Here is a 23,663-nt window from a genome sequence, read left to right on the forward strand (position 1 = left end):
ACTACTGAAAATCGAATAAACTTGAACTCCAACTGACATTGAATTTCTAGGTAGCAAACATATCTGAAAATGTCCATATACACACAGGCTTGCCCATATGCTGGAAAAACTGCAACTTTATAGAACAAATATTCTACGAGTATTTAAAAAATAATTTTGGGTTGATTAATATTTGCCAAAATATGGTCATTAATTGATCATGCTGTTATAATAGATCATTCTAGCCTCTGCATGTCTTTGTGCGCGCACACATTGGTAGGCGGGAATCAGCTAACAGTGGTCGAGTTGATTCAATTGAGGAGGGGCCAGGTCGTATTGGAGGAATATCACTGGTGCAAGAGAGAGAAGGAGAGTGTTGCTGGTGCAAGAATTTTGGTAACTGCGCTAAATAAAAATAAATTTTAACGGGAAATTTGTCGGGAAAGTCGCTCTTGTTTCTCCATAGACTGCAAGTGGTAAGTTATAAATGTCTTTAAGTCACTATCATAGCAGTTCCTCTTATGTGGCAATAAGATCTAACGTTAGCTGTCTAGCTCGCCGGCTAACGGATTTGCAACTGTTCAACGGTGGAGGTCAAGCTTGCGTTCCACTAGCTAGCTGGTACAACTCGCTAGCTATTGTAGCAAGGTGGTTTGCGCAATATGGAATTTACCAAAATGTGTGACTAGCTTACCTAACTGCCTAATAATATTTTGAATTAAACTTAGTTTTTTTAGTTGTTATATTTAGTTAGATATTTCTAGACTGTAGCTAAACCATGATGGAAATGCGAAATTGTACATTTGAGAAGCGAGATAGTTGGCTAGCGTTTGCTAGCTAGCTGGCTAGTTAGGTGTGATTTCACATTACCTATTTCAGTAGGAGTGATAGAACACTTTGCTGAGGGCGGTGTACAATACAAATTAGCTAGTTACTAATAACACCTGCCTGGCAAACTAGGCTGCTTCTAATAGTTTATTTGTAATGTTAACCAATACTAGGAAACTAACTATCTGTGCTTGCAGATGGATGAGTTTTCTTTCATATTGATATCTGTCGCTATAGCTGACTAGTGTGGAACTGGACGCTAGCTAGACTATAACATTCAGTGTCTATTCAAACAGTCTTGCTAGTCCTCTTACTAGCTAGCTAGCATGGCAGATTAAAAGCAAATGGATTAAGAACTGGACCTCCCATTCACTTTATATAAATCACTAAATTACAGCTCTTCTTGTTTACCTATAGTTTTGATTGTGTTTTTTTACTTTTATATACGCTACGCAACTGTGGTTAGAAGTTAATCATCCAGCTCGCTCATGCAATGGAATACGCTTGTTGGGTGTATCTGCGGAGGCGCACTGACACCGTGCAGTGCAGTAGCCAGACACTAATCCTTCAATTTTCCTTCACTCTAACTTGGGAGTACTAGCATTGCTTGTTTAAATTCCTAGTCAAATGAAACGCACGACTGTATTCGCTTATACGGTGCGTAAAAACGTTAAGTCGTTGGTGGATGGGGTGGATGGACGGCTGCAAGACGTTAGGTTACCTATTAAAACAGAGTTAATTATGACGGTGGTGACCTCTCACTTTGCATTTTATTGACTGACACCACTAACAAGTGATTGTAAACCGGTCGTTCCAGCTGGTTCCAGCTCAGATAGGCCTAGACTTAAAAAAAATTTTTTTTTAACAAATTTGCGACCTGTATGTTGCCGGAGAATGTAACAATTTGCAAATGCACAGTTAGAGCCACGGTTTCAGCCGTCTCACCTCTGTACCATACAACACGGCTCCGTTCCCTGCAAATGCCTTGACGTGCGAGGTAATGCTATCCTAGATTAGGTGTGCAGTGCAGTCGAAATATATTGAGTCACGCATGTTACACCTTTTCTTGCCGCATTTTCTCGCTGCCTTGGGCACATATACTTATGGTGATGCGCAGTGCTGGCATGCACATGCATTTTGTATAGCTAAGTAGTTCATTATAGTGGGTTTGAGAAACAAGTAGTAACTGCAGTGATAACTGGCTTTGCTTCTCTTTGCTATACGGTTTATGGCTTTATTGGCTTTTATGGTTGGCATTGGCATTACAAACACCAATGTATAATTGTTACGTTGTCTTAATTAAACTTGTAAAAATGATTAAAGGGATGTTGAATATGAAGTGAAATGAAACGTACGACCTGCATTGTCATTTAAATATATTTCTCATTCATTCGATGAAGAAATGTATGCGTTTGCGCAAGGGCTCATTGTCGCTGAAATTCTTTGTGAACAGGTGCTAGGCAACAGATGGACAAGAATTATTTAAACTCCCCTGATCATACGGCAGTACATTTCATGTATCAGTCCCAATCTGTATGATATGCCAGCCTTTCAGTTTTTCCAGTCTTATGTGTCAGCTTGCGTGTGTATCGGCTGTTCTGTGTTTGTTCTGGCTTTCGGAAAACAAAGCCTGTCATTGTAAATGAATTGCCACTGGTGATTTTGATTGGGTAGTTTGACTGATTGTAACGATCAATGTCATTCTTGTTTTGTTGCAAGTCCACTGGTAACCAGGCCAAAGGATGTAGGGACACATCTTGTGTACATCTTGTGTACTGGGGCAGAGGTGTTTGTATTTGTGGCAATAGAAGACTGTAATTCTTGAGTTTCAAGAGGGCTAGTGTGACCGTTTTGTTACTGAACACACATGTATGTTTGAGTCAAATATGGACCTGTGTAGGGTGTGTATGACAGAAAAGAATTGCTGTCAAGCAAGGTCTGGAAAAATACATCAAAATGTATTTTGATATAAAACACAAAATATCTGAAATGTATAATAATAAATAGCAAAATACTGGTTCCAAAAATGTATCAAAATAAAATGCAGGATTTTATCGTTTGAAAATACATTTTTGAAAACCATTAGCCTATGTTTAGTTGTGAAAGGACCACATACTTTTTACACGTAGGCTAACCATTGTCTGGATAATTTCTAATTGGTTTTCCGAAGAAATATTTGTCCATTCTGGTAAAATGGAAGGGGCTTTGTGGAATAACAGTTCTGCAGTACATCAGAAATTCCCCTTATGTCATGGCAGTTTTTATAGAACTGGGACATGCTTTAGTCTGAAAGCACACTTTTTCTAACTGATGAAATGAGGCCCCGCGTCCTGGAAGATAAGTAATATTGATCAGGGCCTAGTTTCCCTTGCAGCACTTGACTGTCTATGGGGAAATTCAGCTGTGATTGTCAATGAGTACTGCTGGTTAGCACATAATTAGCCAGAAAGGGAGGGTTGCGGTTGGGAGGGTATTGAAGCGCATCAAAGATTAACCCACAAGATGCACAAAATCACAGCTGTGTCTTCGGTTTGGCTTTACCGTTTGCTTTAAAGTAATAAACTTTTAAAAACCAGGGCTTTTCTTCAGCTGGGGCCTTTCTCAGCTATTTTTACTTGCATGTTGTGCAGGTGTTACCACAGAATTTGATCTTACCGCTGGTAGCAAAGAACTTTTCCGTGGTTTTTTGACAAGGGAAATCCTGGACTGTAGGACCCTTTACGGACACCCTTGTGCAAAATAGAGAGAGCTGTCTCTTTACCATAGCAAGAAAAGTTTGTATTTGATTGAAGGGAAGGGAATGGACCTTGAGAAATGGAAGTTGAGAAATATTCCATATCCAGAACAACCAAAATAAGCACAATGTGCATATGTGCAGAAGTGAAGTGCTGCTTCATGGTGATGCTTCAGTTCTCCTACTCGGCATATTTAACATCTAGCTTAACATGTCTTGCGGGACCATAGGCCAATTTTCTGAATGAGGTGTACCCTCCTAAGTGGGTGTATACCAATAGGCAGTGGTGTTTTGGTGGGCACAACGCCCCCTCAAGGCTACTGAAGCGCATCTGATGAGTATGAGTATGCCCACCCCTACCCCCCTCCCCGCCCCTCTCCAGGTGGCTTGTTCTGGGATCCGGCAATGGCGCAGCGTGGGCAGGAGGACCCGGAGCGGTACCTTTTTGTGGACCGGGCTGTGGTGTACAACCCCGCCACACAGGCCGACTGGACGGCCAAGAAGCTGGTGTGGGTGCCGTCGGAGCGGCACGGGTTCGAGGCCGCCAGCATCCGCGAGGAGCGGGGGGACGAGGTGCTGGTGGAGCTGGCCGAGAACGGCAAGAAGGCGTCCGTCAACAAGGACGACATCCAGAAGATGAACCCGCCCAAGTTCAGCAAGGTGGAGGACATGGCCGAGCTCACCTGCCTGAACGAGGCGTCTGTCCTGCACAACCTGAAGGACCGGTACTACTCTGGCCTTATCTATGTGAGTACCCCAACAACCCTTATCCCTACACCCCAACCCTACTACAGCCTTATCTATGTGAGTACCCCAACAACCCTTATCCCTACACCCCACCCCTACTACAGCCTTATCTATGTGAGTACCCCGAAAACCCTTATCCCTACACCCCACCCCTACTACAGCCTTATCTATGTGAGTACCCCGAAAACTCTTATCCCTACACCCCACCCCTCCTACAGCCTTATCTATGTGAGTACCCCAACAACCCTTATCCCTACACCCCACCCTACTACAGCCTTATCTATGTGAGTACCCCAACAACCCTTATCCTACACCCCAACCCTACTACAGCCTTATCTATGTGAGTACCCCAACAACCCTTATCCCTACACCCCAACCCTACTACAGCCTTATCTATGTGAGTACCCCAACAACCCTTATCCCTACACCCCACCCCTACTACAGCCTTATCTATGTGAGTACCCCAACAACCCTTATCCCTACACCCCACCCCTACTACAGCCTTATCTATGTGAGTACCCCAACAACCCTTATCCCTACACCCCACCCCTACTACAGCCTTATCTATGTGAGTACCCCGAAAACTCTTATCCCTGCGCCCCACCCCTACTCAGGGATCCTCTACGTGAGTACCCACAAAGCCACCCCAGGGTCCATTTGTGAGTACCCTGCATGCTTTTATCCCTGCCCCTCTGCTACCCCAACATTGTCTATGCAAGTACCCCAAAAAACCGCCCACACCCCATGCTATGTCCTACTATGTGAATACACCTACAAAAAAAACACCGGCGAACACATCAGTTCCCAGCCCCCTGCCCCAGTCTAAAATATGTAACTACCCCAAAAACCACTGCATCCCCCCCCTCCCGCACTCCCGCAGGCAGGAAGTGTCTGGGCCCCCGCAGGCAGGAAGTGTCTGGGCCTTAGCGGCTCCAGGGGCCCCTGTGCCCTGCAAGCCTACCCAGCAGTCCTTTCTGCCCTCCGCGACCGTCCGCCTGGGCTCGGCCCGCTAAAAAAGCGCAAAAAAACCCACGCTGCTCTTCACGCTGCTCTTCACGCTGCTCTTCACGCTGCGCTTCCCCAGCTTCCCCGCCCCGCTCACATGCTGCAAGTCTGGGGCTCGTCTGGGAACGCTGCGGGAATCGTCTGGGGAAAGGGGAAACGCTCGGAAGGAACTGCATTGTAGCCGAGTACGAGAAATGGCATTACAGTCGAGAGTGTGCAAGCGATGTGAACGCAGTTTGTAATGACTGCGCAAATTAAGAAAGAGAACTTTGCCGTCCCGCCCTTTCAGAGCCCAGAGGCACGGGTAGAGACTGAGTGTGTGTTCTCTCCCCTTTTTGCACTTAGTCTTTTTTCCTGCCCTTCCTCTCATTAATTACCCACATTTTAATGAGGGGAAATGTTGGTGGCCTTGTTTTTTTACATTTTTTTTTACTGCAGTTGGCCCTCTGTGGGCCTGGTGACGTGAGAACCGTTGCTTTCATCTCGGTGGGACCGTCCCGTCAGGCAGAATAAAGGGGCCGGTCGAGGTAATGAAAGAACCCCCGGGCTGTTTAACTTTTCCGTCGTTCTCTGGAGGCTTGTCCAGTTCAGATGAGCAGGAGGCCGCTGTGGATCCCGCACGTCCACACTGTTCCGCACGCATTGTTCTAGCTCCCCCCAGCCAATCGGCTTGCGCCCTGTGAATGATGACTGTCCCTTCGGTAGGATGGCAGTAAACCACACCCTTCCCCCCTTTCTAAAACTTTTTCCCATTTTTCTTGGGTACGTTCTTGGGTTAGTTCTGCATTGCAGTGTGCATCCTCTGGTTTGACGCCGATTCAGTTCTGATGGTTTTGCTTAAACTTAAACTACAGACTCCAGCGAGTAGATTTGACAGTGATGACATGCGTTGTAATGAGTCTTGTCTTCGTTGATCACTGACACGGACATGATCGGTTTCAAACGTGGCTTTTTGCACGTTGCTCCATTTCCGTAACACTATGGCCGTAAAGCCACAGAGGACGGGTCTGCGCTAGGACGGAGTGTAGCACAGTGGTTAAGGAACTAGACTTGTAACCGAAAGGTCTCAGGTTCGATTCCCGGGTAAGGACACTGCCGTTGTACCCTTGAGCAAGGTACTTAACCTGCATTGCTTCAGTATATATCCAGCTGTATAAATGGATACAATGTAAAATGCTATGTAAAAAATGTTGTGTAAGTCGCTCTGGATAAGAGCGTCTGCTAAATGCCTGTAATGTAATGCTCCGTTTCCGTAACGTCATGGCCATAAAGCCGCAGAGGGCGGGTCTGCGCTCAACGTGCGATCGCGCCAACGCAACGGGAAGTCCGTCCCACGCGCGTCGGGAGATGGGCCAGCTTCATTCCCCATCGGCCCGTCGCCCGGGGACGCGGGTTACCCGCTTTCAGTACCGTCCCAGATCGGATCTCGACCCAGTTTTTGTGACGCACGTTCAGGAATAGAATTTGGGTTGGCGGTCACCGGAGACGGCGGCGAGGGAGGCGGGGGGAGGAGGCCGCGGCCGCAGCGGCGCTATTTCTTGCAGCCCGGGCCTCTGAGGGGCCTTGCCTGGTGGCGGCTTTTTTTTTCCCGCCGTTTTCACCGCTCTGTTAAGGCTCTCCGTTTCCCCCACTGCCCAGGTGTGACTGTGTTGCAATCAGTATCCATTAAAAAACAAAAGCAATGAAAAGAAATGTGATTGTGGTCGAGCCACGCCCTGCCATATTGGTATACCCGTAGCTTCTTGTATCTTCTGTTTCTGGGTGATAAATTCTTGTCGATGGGGGAACACTGGTCATGCAAGGCCAACCCACTCACCTAGACTGTTTTGGGGGAATCCAGGACAGAGTGTGACATGTCTCACCTCCCAGCAGAATCAGAAGGGTGTGTGCGTGTGTGTGTGTGTGTGTGTGTGAGTGTGTGAGTGTGTGAGTGTGTGTGTGTGTGCGTGTGTGCGTGTGTGTGTGTGCGCTGAGTCATGGGCCTGACTGAGCCCCTGTCCTGCTCTGGGCTCTTTGTCTCCACTGATAAGCCGCAGTGCAGCTGGCTGGATGTCTGGCATATTTTAGACATCCTTGTTCCTCAGATTAAGAAATGGCTCAATGCCAGTTTGCCCCTGTCCCCCCCCCCCCACGGCTCATTTGTGCTCCCTCTAACGCGCTCACCATCTCGTTATTTGACCTCCTCCTCTCTCCACCCCTGCCACCACCTGTTTTCTCTCTCTCGCACTCAGTTCCATTGGACTTGAGTTCTTTAATGGCATGAAACAACAGGAAATGGCTACGCATTAAACAGCGATCAGCGAGGAAGAAATACAGGACAACGCGCCGCACAATTGACTTGGTCCCCTTATCTCTGCCTTTCTCTTCTGTCATGTTCTCTCTCTTTCTGTCTTCATCATTCTGCCTGCTTTACACTTCAGTAGGATATCTTTTTGCATCGCAGTCAGTGGTTTGTCAGTGTGTGGAATTTGCGGGTACTGACAGACACAGGAATGTTTTTATTGACTTTGTGTCTCCTATGCCCGAGTGGCACATTTCTCTGTTTTCCCTTCCGGTCCTTAAGTTTGGGAACCGTATCAGAAGGGCTTGCTAAAGCGGTCGAGTTCAGCATTATAATCTTGGACTTCATTTCTAATTATTCATTTGTTAATTTCAAAGGCAAGCAGACTCTTTTTGCTTGTGTGAATTGTGGGCTGATCTGGTCTGACTACAGAAAGTTTCTGTAACCTTGAGCTGGAAGTTATGGCAAGTTTTATATTTCTATAGTAAAACAATAGCAGGACCTTTGCCAGTCCTCCTCCTAATGAAAAGATTGTAAAGAGGGGAAGATTAATTTTTTTTTTTTACTTCAGTTAATTCCAAGAAAGACACAGTAAATTGTGCATTATTCGTGAGTTGTCATATATGAAAGACAAAATATGGATGTGAATCTGTTTTGTATTTCTGGAGAACTATGTTTTGAACAACAGAATCTCGCTGAACCCTGGTCGAGATTAAGATGTTTCGAGCCCAGGCTGTTGCACAGGGCCTCCTAGCTCCCAGCCTAAATGGCATGTGGGCACTTTTATTCTTAGAAAGGATCTTCAGAGCCCGCGGATCAAGGCCGAGGAGTTCCTGCACCGCAATTGGTTCCCAGCTGTTTCCTATGTGTTGCGCACACACACACTTCACCGCCCTGCACCACCCTGTTTGGGGTCAGCCTGCGGTTTCCCCACATGCTCGCGGTTACCATGGCGCTGCGTTGGCCCCGGTCAGACGCTGCAGCGGCAGTGGATGGGAGAGCGGGCCTGTGATTGCTGCGGAGAAGGCCCCGTCTGTGTGGGGGTCCCAGAGCTGTGCACTTCAGCTGGTCAGCTCTGCTCGTCAGGAAAGGTTGGGTACTCTCACTGACCCACCCAGGATTTGAACCCGCAAACTCTCGAGCTGCAAGTTACATTACGCCGGCACCAGCGTTTATTCACAGATATCAGTCCTGTAGACGGTTAAAGGGTGAATCAGGGTCTGACAGAGGGAGAGAAAGAGAGAGCACGAGAGAGAAAAATGAGGGGGGAGGAGAGCGACTGGGAGCCTGGTAGCCTTTTATTATTGTTTCTTGGACATATAGGAAACCAAGAATTTCCCTTTTGTTCAAATTCTAGCCTTTTACTACAGCACAGTGACCCACCCAAGGGCGCAGCTACCCAACCCCATAAAACTGTCTTCTTTTTTCCCCCTCCACTGTAGCCCATGTGACCTGAATGGAACTTCAGTCACTGTAAAAAAAAAAACAAAAAAACAAAAACAAAAACCAGGCCCCTCTTTTCCTGCTACGGACCACAGCTTGGGTAGCAGGGCACTTGGGCTTGGGAGGGGGTGAAGCAGGTAATGTGGGTGCTCTGCGTCATCGCTTATATTTTTAGCTGTCTGTCCAGAGTCACAGATCAGAGGGGAATCCATTTTAATTAGCTTCAGAATGGAAAGTGGAGTTTGAGGTGCCGAGGGCCTGGCTGTACTGCATGTCCTGCGTGAGCGCGGCTGGCCTGTCAGATCAGCGGCCTGCCTCATCAGTGGGGTGACCGCACGCACGCGCCTACTTTTCTTCTCGTTTTAGTTGCTGTGTATGGCCATCCCGTACCCCCCAGGCCTGAGGGCCTGTGAGCCGGTGGGCTTGGTCTTTGGGGGCTCATTATGACTGCCGCCTTAACGAGTCCACCTGTCCTGACTCTGGGCCTGCTGGGAAGTGGATGGAGAGTTACCCCCAAACGTACCTGAGCACCCGCGGCGATGTTTCTGACCTGACGTCAGATCACCTGTGGCTGTAAACAGTAAACTGTTGCCTGGTTGGCCGTGGCGGCGTCCTGAACTTGCGTCTGGTCGCCCACGGCGACGCCCCAGACTTTTGTCCTGGGGCGTTCACGCCGTTGCCTCTCGTCACCCAGCTGACTGGCTGATGTAGCGAATCGGAGCTCAGGATTTCAGCAAAGCGGGTTTTGGTCTCTTGGGGGGGTTATATGGTGACTAAAAACATTTTGAAAGCCTCTTTTTCATAAGCGGCGGCCTCTTGGTAATTGTCTTGGTGGGGGAGAGCTCTGTTTGCTTGCGCTGTGGCGGTGTGGCGGTACGGCGTCCCCAGAGCGTAGCTCACAGTAGCTGGTGTGATTTGTGACCTTGGCAGGCCCCCCCGGGCTTGTGTCGTGCACATCTGGATCCGCTCCCCAGCGCGCCGCTCAACGCTGTCCCAGCGGGGCCTCGGAACAACAAACCTCCCGTCTCAGCCTCAGAGTCTGCCCCGCCCGGCTTCCTGCCAGGACCACGCGCATTCCTGCGACTTGAGTCCACACCCACCCGCACCCCACTTCGGGTCCTGTTTGTGGTCCAGGCCGAGGCCCAGATCTCCGCTCTCCCCCCTTGATTGCGGGAGGAGTCTTTGTTTGCCGTGGGGGTCGTCTTTTTTTGGCACTCCTTTTTCTTCGTTCCTGAAAGGCGCGCACGTACAGCGCTGTAAGGCCAGCGCTATGGAAACTGCTCCAGACTGGCGTGTGGGCTGAACAGGGAAGCCCAGAGGGAGGCTCCGCCTCCATACCGGCCACGCCCCCTGCTGCTCAGTAATTGTCACTCTCAGTAACTGGGATTGCATTCGGATCCACTTGAACACATTCCCTTTCCTTGCTCTCTTCCCTCGAGCGAGCGACCTTGTGATGAAATTTGGGACATGAACAGGTGCTCTGCACGGGAGAAGACAAGGACCAGACCAAAACAGAATTACACGGCCCTGTCCTCTCTTCTACACGTGGAGCATTGCATTGTGGAATTCCCTTCTTGCTGGAAGTTGCATTTTCTGCCTTTGGCAGGAGGGAGGAAAAAGGAGGGAGCAAGGGAATGTGACTGCTCTCTCCCATTTCAGAAACTGGATCCAATCGCCATTTGCTGTGGCTGCCATATTTCGTCCAGGCATTTTAGGAAGTCCCCCCTTGTAGCAGGGGAAGGGAAGGGAACATCAGGGAGACTGCATTAAACTCAGACAAACGCTCCCTGGGTTAGCTGCCCCTCCCACCCTGTGATTATCAGCGTCATAATGACAGGAAGTAGGGAGGAGACCACCAGAAAACTGTCAATATCTCTAATCGGGTATAAATTGTTCAAAATGTTCATGTTTTAATATTTCGAATGAATATTCCAGTCGTGATCAGTTATTTCCCCTGCCTGAACACAATCTTGCTTATTATTAATCCAGTCATGTGATTGGTAATCAGTTAAAATTTAAATCTAATTTTATATTAATATCATGGGATCCTTAATCAATTATCCCTCTGCACGAATACCATCATACTTGTTAGATAAATAGTTGAGTTCATTACGCAATTACCTCCCCTGCTGAAAAATTGACTTGTTCTTTTTAAATCGTGATCAGGAAAGTAAGTTATCCTCTGCCTGAGCATGGTAATATTTCATCGTGTGATGAGTAATTACTTGAATAGCTGTTGAGGTGCTTGATAAGTCACAAAAAAATTTTTTTTTTTTGTTTCTTCATCAGTATTCATGACAGAGAGTGTCATGAGAACCCTGCATAAAATGGCTTCATTAAATAATCATTTTCCCACCTCAATAAATGCAGGTTTACTGTGAGTGGTGGCTTGGGTAAATGGAAGAGGGGAGTTGTGCTTGGGGAAGATTAAGATATTTCATTTGGGGAGGTTCCAGATGTTGACCGTTTGATTTTGGGAGCTGTTGACTTAAGTATCAGCTTTGGAAGCTATTCGCTTAATGAATATCAGGAATAGACATTTCGATAAGAACCTTTCTTCCACGTCATTTCTCTGTTAGAAGGCACTTTCTCTGTATCAAGGTGTGATAGTAGCTTACCTTTTTTTTTTGCCAGGAAAACATAAAATTTTGATTTGAGAATTAATGCCATTTCTTTGCAGGTATTTAAAATGTGATATTTCAAGGATTTCTTGGCCAATCAGATTCCCAAGGTTTTATTTGTTAGATCTGCCCTGGGCACCTCTTGCTGTACCACTGGTTGGCATAAGCCTGAAAAGGTGTCTGTCAAGTTCTGCACTGAGTACTTCCTGTTTTTTCAGCTGTGGTGAAGCTTCGAGCTCAAGTCTCTGCACATGCAGTTTCAGAATGTATTTGGCACATTATAGGTAGAAAAGAAAATCAAGACACACGGATGGGGAGTTGAAGATGCAAAGCCTTCTGTCAGATGGACTTAAAACATCTACGTAATTGCCAACATCGTGCATTGTGGCTTCTGCAGCCTCTGCCAGGCAGGATAAATTTAAGATTTATTTTATGTTGCATTGCAACACATTCGTTTTGCAGATGCTCTCATCCAGATCGACTTGTAATGCAGGAGAGCGTGAGTGCATCCACATGAGTAATACTGCCAGACCTGGCTAAGAGCATTCGCAGACCAGTGACATCACTGAAGCACTAAATGCAAGTTGACTATACTGCACTGATGCTAATGCAGAACCGTACTGCATTTTTTGAAAACTTACTGGTAATTCTTTAAGAAGCCCTAAAAAAGTCAATTAATTTGAATTTGATTTGGCTGGAAGTGCTCGTATGTGCGAATGGGAGGGGAACCATGATGCTGGCTGAAGAGGGGGGGGGATTCTGCCTTCCTGATCGCCATGGAAACGGCTGGTACCAACCATACCCGTGCAGAACTCTGGTTGATTTCTGTCTGATTTATGTAGGGTTTCCGCTCTTGTTTTTATCGCTCACCTGCGTCTTGTCGTCTCTCTTCTCTCTCCCTCTCTTCCCCGCAGACGTACTCGGGGCTCTTCTGTGTGGTCATCAACCCCTACAAAAACCTGCCCATTTACTCCGAGAACATCATCGAGATGTACCGGGGCAAGAAGAGGCACGAAATGCCCCCCCACATCTATGCCATCTCGGAGACCGCCTACAGGTGCATGCTGCAAGGTAAGGCCCCCAGCATGACGGCGGCGGCGGGGTGGAGGCCTCAGGAACGCTCTGGCAACCTTTCTATCGCAGGCGTATCTGGCGTGTGCCGAGTGAAAAGTCTGTAAACTCAACATTTGTCTGTAGCTTTGGCTTTGAGTTGAATTTGTGTTCTTTTTTTCCCTTTGCAACCACAGTTTGGCAAGGTTTGGGTTGTTTCTGAATTCAGCAGAAACAATATTTAAAGAGACTCTGATTTAATTGTGAGTGAATGTTGAGGGCAAACGTTGATTGAAAAATCTGGTTAAGTTTCATTGCTACTATACCTTATTGTTTCCAGCCTGGATGGATTTGTGATAGACGAAGTGCAGTATGGAGTAGGAACATAGCCTAATGCTTATTATACTGTATCTTGCCAGAAAATTTTTCCCCCAAAAGTCCTGCTGTCAGTTGGCTCCAGTGTAATTTTGAAAGATTTCCCATTCATAACTCCCTATTAAATCCTTCATCTCTGACTCCCATGCATTTTTTCCCTCTGGAGATTCGGCCAATTCAGCCTTTTCATATCACTCAGCAAATGTGGGGGGTAATACCCAAACCCAGGCAACCCAGCACTGAGCCAGAAGCCTCCCTCAGAGGTCGAGCTGAAGCACAGCCAGCACTGATACTGGGAGAAATGAGCAACAAGGGTGATTTCAGCTTATTCTTTCAGCCAGAAAATGGGGAGGTTTGAGAATTAATAACATTTCTTTGCAAGTGTTTATGACATGATTAGAAAGCCAAGGATTATTTATGAACCCTTGGTGTGTCCCAACAGTTACCCTAGGATTTATTTACCCGCAGGTCTGCCCAGGGTGCGCGTTCACTGTGCCACAGGCTTACAGAATACCACAGGGGTCACGTACCTTGTCCTGAGTCACGTGCTAAAGTTTTCCTGCTTGATCGACTGTGCGGAAAGTGTTTTTCAAGCCTAGCTCACTGTCGGTGCCATTTTAGAACAAATCTGGCAACTTTATAGGTAGGACAGATTTCCCAATCAACTCCACTCCACAAATCCTTCATTAGGGTTTTAAGTCGTTTTAAAAATGGTCAACGTGTGTGTTGTGGCCCCGGGGGATTAATTTGTAATTTGTGGCCCTTTCCTGAGCTATGTTTCTGTTGAAGGGGCCGAGGTCAGAGTCTGCAGTCTTGGTCCCGGGTTCGGAGTCGTGTGGAGTCGCAGGCTGAGCAGGTGGTCCCTCCCCGAGGATTGTTGTGGATTGTTTCTGTGTAATCCAGGAGATTACGGCGTGTGAGGGGGGGTGAGGGGGGTGAGGCGGAGGTTACGGCTTTTCCGAGTGATCATTAGTCCCCGGGGCCACCGCCCTGTCTGCACCTGCACCCACTCTAATGCTGCCTCACACCGCCACTGCAAGGGCTTTTATCACTCCCTGCCACACACAGATGCGCTGCAGTTGCATTTTTGTCCGGAAAGTACTGTACTTTCATTAGGGGTCCAAGCAGCGAAGCTGGTGGAACCCTATTGTATCTGTTAGGATTATTCTTATTATTATTATTATTAGGGGTCCAAGCAGCGAAGCTGGTGGAACCCTATTGTATCTGTTAGGATTATTATTATTATTATTATTATTCTTATTTTTCTCCGCTAAAAGTGTCTGAGGCTCAGCAACCATAAGTCCTGGAGCAACCAAATTTGGCAGGTAGGTTCCTATGGCCCCCCACTACTCAGGCACTAAAAATCACGTACGTCGGCCAGATGGTGGCGCTATAACAAAGGGTTATGCGTAAAAGGCCATAACTCCCACACCATAAGTTAGATCAACACAAAACTTCATCGACCTATGCATCTCAACGTGATCTACAACTTTGCCATTGGGACCACCTGTGTCCGCCATATTGTTTGCCCGCCATTTTGACTTTTTAGTTGGGGTGTGGCAGTTTTCTCTGCTAAAATGTCTGAGGCTCAGCAACCATAAGTTGTAGACCAACCAAATTTGGTAGGTGCGTTCCTGTGGCCCCCCACTACTCAGACACTAAAAATCACCTATGTTGGCCAGATGGTGGCGCTATAATAAGAGGGTCATACTTTAAAAGGCCATAACTCCCACACCATAAGTCAGATCAACACAAAACTTCATCGACTGATGCATCTGAATGTGCTCTACAACTTTCCTATTGGGAGCACCTATGTCCGCCATATGGTTTGCACACCAATTTGCCTTTTTCATTAGGTGGGGTGCGGAAAAAGCTGGAGCTCCAAATCTAAACGGTTACGACATCGAGTAAACTTCTTTACGGCAAGGGACAACCATGGCGACGCAAGTAATCCGACGCCGTAGGGTCTAGTTTTTATCAGTGAAAGGACGGTCTTACACTGCCACCTAGCGTGCATGCTAGGATAGCCTTCTGAGAGGATGAATAATTACTTTTCTTTGGCATGGATCCATTTGAAGACAGTATCGGGTGAGTTCGTTTAGTCTTTGAATATGTCATTATGCTGAGAAATAGTTAAACCATTTTATTGATAGGTTCTGAGTTTCTGTGCACACGCGCGAAAACACGCTGGTATAATAAAACAATGACGGTAACACATATATAGTCCGCTTCGTTCCGTTGCTACCATAACATAACGACCTACAGCTGCAGTTTCTCGCTGCAATTTCTAATATTGAATAAACAAAAACGCAATTTATGCTGTATCTGCCAATGTCTAAATAACTAATATACGGTCCATTTGAAGACAATACGGGTGAGTTCCTTTAGTCTTTAAATCCGTCATTATGCTGAGAGAATCGTATTCTCAATTTAATCTCTAAATTGACTGTAAGTTAGGGTTGTAACTAGTTAGTTGTTTCGTAGGTGACTTAACTTCTGTTCTTGTACTTTGCATAGACTGCGTTGTTGCTGTTCTTGTTTGTGTTAGTGTTAATCAGTTTAACCTACAGGGTCCAAGTTGAACCATACGGTTGTTCCCTGCACTTAAAACGGTAGGCTGCTGCCCTCTAGGGTTTTCGATATACTTGTCCCTGGTTATGGTTATACATTTTGTTGTACGCCGCTCTGGATAAGAGCGTCTGCCAAAAGCCTGTAATGTAATGTAGTGCAATATTCCGTAGCAACAAGATGAACCCGACATTAGCCCTAAAATATGCCATTACAACAGTGACAACGCTGCTCACTGAATAACGACATACACGAGACAATTTTTCTGTAATTATACCATGTCATTCTACAGTCAATATCTGGGACTAAACATTGAATAAATATACAATCTTACCATTGGTTTTACGCGTAGAGATGTCCCTTTTGCGACTGAGTGGTCATATATTGCCTTGGACAATCCGTTTGTGATTCCTGTTGCTTACGGCGTTGTCGCCGTTTTTCGTACAATCTGGCTTGAATGACAGTTCATTTATTCAGTAGGTGAGAGTATAAGCTTTCTAACGATGTATAACATGTATGATTTTTCATTTGGAATAGCGTTTTATAGTTCAGCGCAACGGAATATTTTCTTATCGCACTCACTGTGGCGTAGCATAAAAGACGATTCACCTAACTAAACGTTGTCAACGATTTTCATAATTTCTTGTAGAGTACTATTATTATTGAGGACTTCAGGGCTTAGCTAAGCAATTTCTTTGCTGATAGACCTATCTGAAATCGTTTTCTGACGCAAAACAGAAGCGGATAGGACTTTGTCATTGATTTTCTGTCTCTATACTAGGCTTCTAAACAGATAAAATGTCATGTTGCTATGTAAGTATTACTGCTCAAAATATTTCGGTTATATACGTTCTTTTAGTTATATACGTTCTTTTTGAAATTGGGTGTCTTTAAATAGGTTAGTGGTATTATATAATGTGGATTTTTCACACTGCAATGTAAGCGTTAGTGTAATAGTTTTTGTGACCCATGGAACAGTGATGACGAGAGTGTTGGAATGTTGCTAAAATGTGGTGGACGGTTGAAAATTATTTTCGTCCCATCTCCATCCGTCATTAGGCTATGCTGAGAAATAGCTAAACCATTTTTATTGATAGTAATTGAGTTTCTCTGCAAACGCGCGAAAACACGCTGGTATAATAAAACAATGACGGTAAATATAGCCTATATATGTAGTCCGCCTCATTCCGTTGTTACCATAATATAACAAACTTTCTTGTGTCTACAGCTGCAGTTTCTCGCTGGAATTACCATTGAATATAAACAAAAGACGCAAATGCTGTAGTCTGTCAATGTCTAAATAAATAATAAGGGATTCTTCGCGCAGCACGCATGCTAGCAGGAATGTCCAGTTGATTTTTCGTGTCGTTTTTTTTAATGTCGTATTTATTAGGCTATATGAAATATGTATTATTATCCTATCTGTCTCTGAGGCGCTCTGAAATGTGCATTCTCTGCTAAGCTGAGCAATGGATTGATATATGTGTCTGACGTAGTGTTGCACAGTACACCGACACTTCAGCACTTTTTCGGTACTTAAAAAAAAAAAAAAAAGAAACGGTTCGGTATTAGAATTTTCCGACGTTCGGTAGTTCTGTGTCAAATGTAAAAGCCAGGGAAATGTGTCTCCCGCATTACTGATTTAGCGGATGAAAAGTGTAATTTGTCAGAATCTTCGCTAGATGGCAGTAGCTACTAAGGTTGCCAAGTGAGGTGACCAGCGCTTGTGCATTCACTTCCCTCATACAGCACAAGCTTTGACTCAGTTCATTTCAGTAGCAATAGGTGTTCCAATTTGGAAATATTTTATTATAGATAGATGCTTTATTGTTATTAAAATATGCAGTTTTTAAATCTATTTAAAGGTGAAAGACCTGTTTTAAAGATTATTTACTTTACAACTGTTTAATTTTTGAAATATATTTAACATGTTTTTCTATTGTTCAGTGTTGTAACACTATAGGCCTATGCATATTAATATGTTGAAGAGACTTCAACTTACAGGTTGTTAATGACCCAGGTTGTTAATAAACCATGAATTAGAAAATGAGGTCAACCCTTGTGGACATTACGTTTCTGATCTATTAAGGTAATTTCACTATCGTTAGGTACCGAGTATCAAATTAGCACCGTTTAAGTTTCAAGTATCATTTCAGTATTGAGTATCGTAATACTAAACCTGGTATCAGTATCAAAGTCAATATTTCGGTATCGTGACAACACTAGTGTGACGCCTTTTTTAGTTGCGGCGCAGAAACACTGCAGCTGTGCATGCACACCAGACCATCTAAGTGTTACGACATGCCATCTAAGTGTTACGACATAGTAAAGGCCTTGACGGGAAGCGGCCAGGACACATCCATGGCGACGTAACTAAGTCATCCGACAGCGTCTCTTAGCTCAAAATTGGCCATAAGTCATCAATATTTCATACGATCATCATGATATTCAGTAGATATGTTGGGTGAAGGCATATGATCATGAGGAAAAAGCCATTTTAAAATCGCTCGATAGGGGGAGCGATGCTGCCAATGCTTGGACCCTTCAAGCGCCATTGCGCTTCTAATTTTTTCATTATTATTTTTTATTCTCCGCTAAAAGTGTCTGAGGCTCAGCAACCATAAGTCCTGGAGCAACCAAATTTGGCAGGTGGGTTCTATGGCCCCACTACTCAGGCACTAAAATCACGTACGTCGCCAGATGGTGGCGCTATAACAAAGGGTTTGCGTAAAATGCCATAACTCCCACACCATAAGTCAGATCAACACAAAACTTCATCAACATATGCATCTGAACGTGCTCTAACTTTGCCATTGGGCCACCTTGTCCACCATATTGTTTGCCCGCCATTTTGACTTTTTGTTGGGGGTGGCAGTTTTCTCCGCTAAAATGTCTGAGGCTCAGCAACCATAAGTTGTAGACCAACCAAATTTGGTAGGTGGTTCCTATGGCCCCCACTACTCAGGCACTAAAAATCACCATGTCGGCCAGATGGTGGCGCTATAACAAAGGATCATAATTTAAAGGTCATAACTCCCACACCGTAAGTCAGATCAACACAAAACTTCATCGACTGATGCATCTGAATGTGCTCTACAACTTTCCTATTGGGAGCACCTATGTCCAGCCATATGGTTTGCACACCATTTGGACTTTTTCATTAGGTGGGGTGCGGAAAAGCTGGAGCTCCAAATCCAAACGATTACGACATCGAGTAAACTTCTTTACGCAAGCGACAACCATGGCGACGCTAGTTTTTATCAGTGAAAGCACGGTCTGACACTGCCACCTAGCGTGCATGCTAGGATAGGCGACCAAAAGTTTTTCAGTAAAAGCTTTCTGAGAGGATGAATAATTACTTTTCTTTGGCATGGATCCATTTGAAGACAGTATCGGGTGAGTTCGTTTAGTCTTTGAATCTGTCATTATGCTGAGAAATAGTTAAACCATTTTATTGATAGGTTCTGAGTTTCTGTGCACACGCGCGAAAACACGCTGGTATAATAAAACAATGACGGTAATACATATATAGTCCGCTTCGTTCCGTTGCTACCACAACATAACAGACTATCTTATGTCTACAGCTGCAGTTCTCGCTGCAATTTCAAACATTGAATATTCACAAAAGACGCAATTTATGCTGTACTTTGCCAATGTCTAAATAAATAATACGCTCCGGTAAAGCTTTGAGAGGATGAATAATTACTTTTCTTTGGCATGGATCCATTTGAAGACAGTATCGGGTGAGTTCGTTAAGTCTTTAAATCTGTCATTATGCTGAGAAATAGCTAAACCATTTCATTGATAGGTTCCGAGTTTCTGTGCAAACGCGCGAAAACACGCTGGTATAATGAAACAATGACGGTCGCCTCTTAGTCCGCTTCGTTCCGTTGCTACCATAACATAACGACCTACAGCTGCAGTTTCTCGCTGCAATTACTAATATTGAATATAAACAAAAGACGCATTTTACGCTGTAGTCTGCCAATGTATAAAATAATACGGTCCATTTGAAGACAACATCGGGTGAGTTCGTTTAGTCTTTAAATCCGTCATTGTGCTGAGAAATCGTATTCTCAATTTAATTTCTAAATTGACTGTAAGCTTAGGGTTGTAACTAGGTAGTTGTTCCGTAGGTGACTTAGTCTTAACTCGTCTTAACTATTGCTTGAATGTTCTCATAGACTGCGTTGTTGCTGTTCTTGTTTGTGTTAGCGTTAATCAGTTTAACCAACTGGGTCCAAGTTGAACTATGCGGTGTTCCTGCACTTGGAACGGTATTTCTTCTAGGGTTTTCGCACACTAATTCCTGGTTATGGTTATACATTTTGTTGTACGTCGCTCTGGATAAGAGCGTCTGCCAAATGCCTGGTTTTATGTAATGTAATGCAATATTCCGTAGCAACAAGATAAACCCGACATTAGCCCTAAAATATGCCAATACAGCAGTGAAAAGCTGCTCACTGAATAACGAAATAAACGAGACAATTAAAAAAATTATACCATGTCATTCTACAGTCAATATCTGGGACTAAACATTTAATAAATATACAATCTTACCATCGGTTTCACGCGTAGAGATGTCCCTTTTTCGAATGAGTGGTTATATATTGTCTTGGATAATCCGTTTGTGAAATGTCGGATATTTTCAAAAATAGCTGTGCGTAATACCACACCTGTTGCTTACGGCGTTGTCGTTCTTCTTAGTTCAATTTGGCTTGATTGACAATTCATTTATTCAGTAGGTGAGAGTATAAGCTTTCTAACGATGTATAACATGTCTGATTTGGCTTTTGGAATAGCGTTTATAGGTCAGCTTAACGAAAATTTTCTGATCTGCCAATGTCTACATAAATAAACGGTAGGCTCTCTTGCTCAGCACGCTGGTCGCGAGTTGATATTAAGTCTTTTTTCAGTTTTTTCTCAATGTCGTTTTATTATTTGAAATGTGCATTTAGTGTATTATTCTATCTGTCTCTGTGGCGCTCTGAAATGTGCATTCTCTGCTAAACTGAGCAATGGATTGGAATATGTGTCTGACGTAGTGTTGCACGGTATACCAAAACTTCAGCACTTTCTGGGTACTTAAAAAAAAAAAAAAAAAAAACGGTTTCGTATTTGAATTTCCGATGTTCGGTAGTTCTGGTCAAATGTAAAAGCCAGGAAATGTGTCTCCGCATTACTGATTTAGAGGATGAAAAGTGTAGTTTGTCAGAATCTTCGCTAGATGGCAGTAGCAACTAAGGTTGCCAAGTGAGGTGACCTGCGCTTGTGCATTCACTTCCCTGATACAGCGCAAGCTTTGACTCAGTTCACTTCAGTAGCAATAGGTGTTCCAATTTGGAAATATTTTATTATAGATAGATGCTGTATTGTTATTAAAATATGCTGTTTTTAATCTATTTAAAGGTGAAAGACCTGTTTTAAAGATTATTTACTTTACAACTGTTTAATTTTTGAAATATTTTAACATATTTTCTATTGTTCAGTGTTGTAACACTATAGGCCTATGCATATTAATATGTTGAAGAGCTTCAACTTAAGGTTGTTAATGAACCAGGTTGTTATAAACCATGAATTAAAATGAGGTCAACCCTTGTGGACATTAGTTTCTGATCTATTAAGGTAATTTCAGTATCGTTAGGTACCGAGTATCAATTAGCACCGTTTAAGTTTCAAAGTATCATTTCAGTATTGAGTATCGTAATACTAAACCTGGTATCAGTATCAAAGTCAAAATTTGGTATCGTGACAACACTAGTGTGACCCTTTTTTAGTTGCGGCGCAGAAACACTGCAGCTGTGCATGCAGCCGGACCATCAAGTGTTATGACATGCCATCTAAGTGTTACGACATAGTAAAGGCCTTGACGGAAGCGGCCAGGACACATCCATGGCGACGTAACTAAGTCATCCGACAGCTCTCTTAGCTCAAAATTGGCCATAAGTCATCAATATTTCATACGATCATCATGATATTCAGTAGATATGTTGGGTGAAGGCATATGATCATGAGGACAAAGCCTTTTAAAATCGCTCCATAGGGGCGCGATGCTGCCAATGCTTGGACCCCTCCAACGCCGCTTGCGGCTTTAATTATTATTATTATTATTTTTTCTCCGCTAAAAGTGTCTGAGGCTCAGCAACCATAAGTCCTGGAGCAACCAAATTTGCAGGTGGGTTCCTATGGGCCCCCACTACTCAGGCACTAAAAACCACGTAGTCGGCCAGATGGTGGCGCTATAACAAAGGGTTTCGCGTAAAGGCCATAACTCCCACACCATAAGTTAGATCAACACAAAACTTCATGACCTATGCATCTGAACGTGCTCTACAACTTTGCCATTGGCACCACCTATGTCCGCCATATTGTTTGCCCGCCATTTAGACTTTTTAGTTGGGGCGTGGCAGTTTTCTCCGCTAAAATGTCTGAGGCTCAGCAACCATAAGTTGTAGACCAACCAAATTTGGTAGGTGGGTTCCTATGGCCCCCACTACCCCAGGCACTAAAAATCACCTATGTCGGCCAGATGGTGGCGCTATAACAAAGGATCATACTTTAAAAGGTCATAACTCCCACACCGTAAGTCAGATCAACACAAAACTTAATCGACTGATGCATCTGAATGTGCTCTACAACTTTCCTATTGGGAGCACCTATGTCCGCCATATGGTTTGCACACCATTTGGACTTTTCATTAGGTGGGTGCGGAAAAGCTGGAGCTCCAAATCCAACGATTACGACATCGAGTAAACTTCTTTACGGCAAGCGACAACCATGGCGACGCTAGTTTTTATCAGTGAAAGCACGGTCTGACACTGCCACCTAGCGTGCATGCTAAGATCAGGCTACCCAAAGTTTCTTAGTAAAAGCTTTCTGAGAGGATGAATAATTACTTTTATTTGGCATGGATCCATTTGAAGACAGTATCGGGTGAGTTCGTTAGTCTTTGAATCTGTCATTATGCTGAGAAACAGCTAAACCATTTTATTTATGGTTTGAGTTTCTGTGAAACGCGCGAAAACACGCTGGTCTAATGAAACAATGACGGTAGCCTAATACATATATTAGTCCGCTTGTTCCGTTGCTATCATAACATAATCGACTACAGCTGCAGTTTCTCAGCTGCATTTACTAATATTGAATATAAACAAAAGACGCAATTTATCTGAAATCGTATCCTCAATTGTAATCTCTATATCGACTGTAACATAGGGTTAATGTAAACTAGGTAATTGTTTCGTAGGTAGACTTAACTCGTTGCGCTTAACTAATTGCCAGAGGGTCTGTTTTTATCAGTGAGAGCGGTCTGAGTCGGGAAGACATTGAAGACAGTACGGTGAGTTCGTTTAGTCTTTAAATCTGTCATTATGCTGAGAAACAGCTAAACCATTTATTGATAGGTTCTGAGTTTCTGTGCAAAGCGCGAAAACACGCTGGTATAATGAAACAATGACGGTAGCCTAATACATATATAGTCCGCTTCGTTCCGTTGCTACCATAACATAACGACCTAGAGCTGCAGTTTCTCGCTGCAATTACTAATATTGAATATAAACAAAAGACGCAATTTATGCTGTAGTCTGCCAATGTCTAGACAAATAATACGGTCCATTTGAAGACAATATCGGGTGAGTTCGTTTAGTCTTTAAATCCGTCATTATGCTGAGAGAAATCGTATTCTCAATTTAATCTCTAAATTGACTGTAAGCTTAGGGTTGTAACTATGTAGTTGTTTCGTAGGTGACTTAACTCGTCTTAACTATTGCTTGTATTTGTGCATGGACTGCGTTGTTGCTGTTCTTGTCTGTGTTAGTGTTAATCAGTGTAACCTACAGGGTTTAAGTTGAACAATGCGGTTGTTCCCTGCACTTAGAACGGTAGGCTACTGCCCTCTAGGGTTTTCGACACACTTGTTCCTGGTTATGGTTATACATTTTGTTGTACATCGCTCTGGATAAGAGCTTCTGCCAAATGCCTTTAATGTAATGCAATATTCCGTAGCAACAAGATGAACCCGACATTAGCCCTA

The 23,663-nt window shown here is 44.3% G+C and overlaps 1 protein-coding gene across 4 annotated transcripts in view; it reads left to right on the top strand.

Annotated features, from left to right (window-relative positions):
- Positions 1 to 296: 296 nt before the first annotated feature.
- The window catches only part of LOC135243821 (myosin-10), an 87,699-nt gene continuing 64,332 nt past the window's right edge, over positions 297 to 23,663 (top strand). For 2 of the 4 annotated variants that reach the window (XM_064315893.1, XM_064315887.1), the window contains exons 1-3: positions 297 to 455; positions 3,924 to 4,288; positions 12,553 to 12,709. In XM_064315893.1, the coding sequence (XP_064171963.1) occupies positions 3,947 to 4,288; positions 12,553 to 12,709 (499 nt within the window). In that variant the 5' untranslated portion in view covers positions 297 to 455; positions 3,924 to 3,946. Of the gene's footprint in view, positions 456 to 607; positions 628 to 1,648; positions 1,805 to 3,923; positions 4,289 to 12,552; positions 12,710 to 23,663 lie in introns of those variants that run through there. The other 2 variants (XM_064315891.1, XM_064315890.1) reach the window with 2 other exon arrangements.

Source organism: Anguilla rostrata, chromosome 17, assembly GCF_018555375.3.
Source record: "Anguilla rostrata isolate EN2019 chromosome 17, ASM1855537v3, whole genome shotgun sequence".
NCBI lineage: Eukaryota > Metazoa > Chordata > Actinopteri > Anguilliformes > Anguillidae > Anguilla > Anguilla rostrata.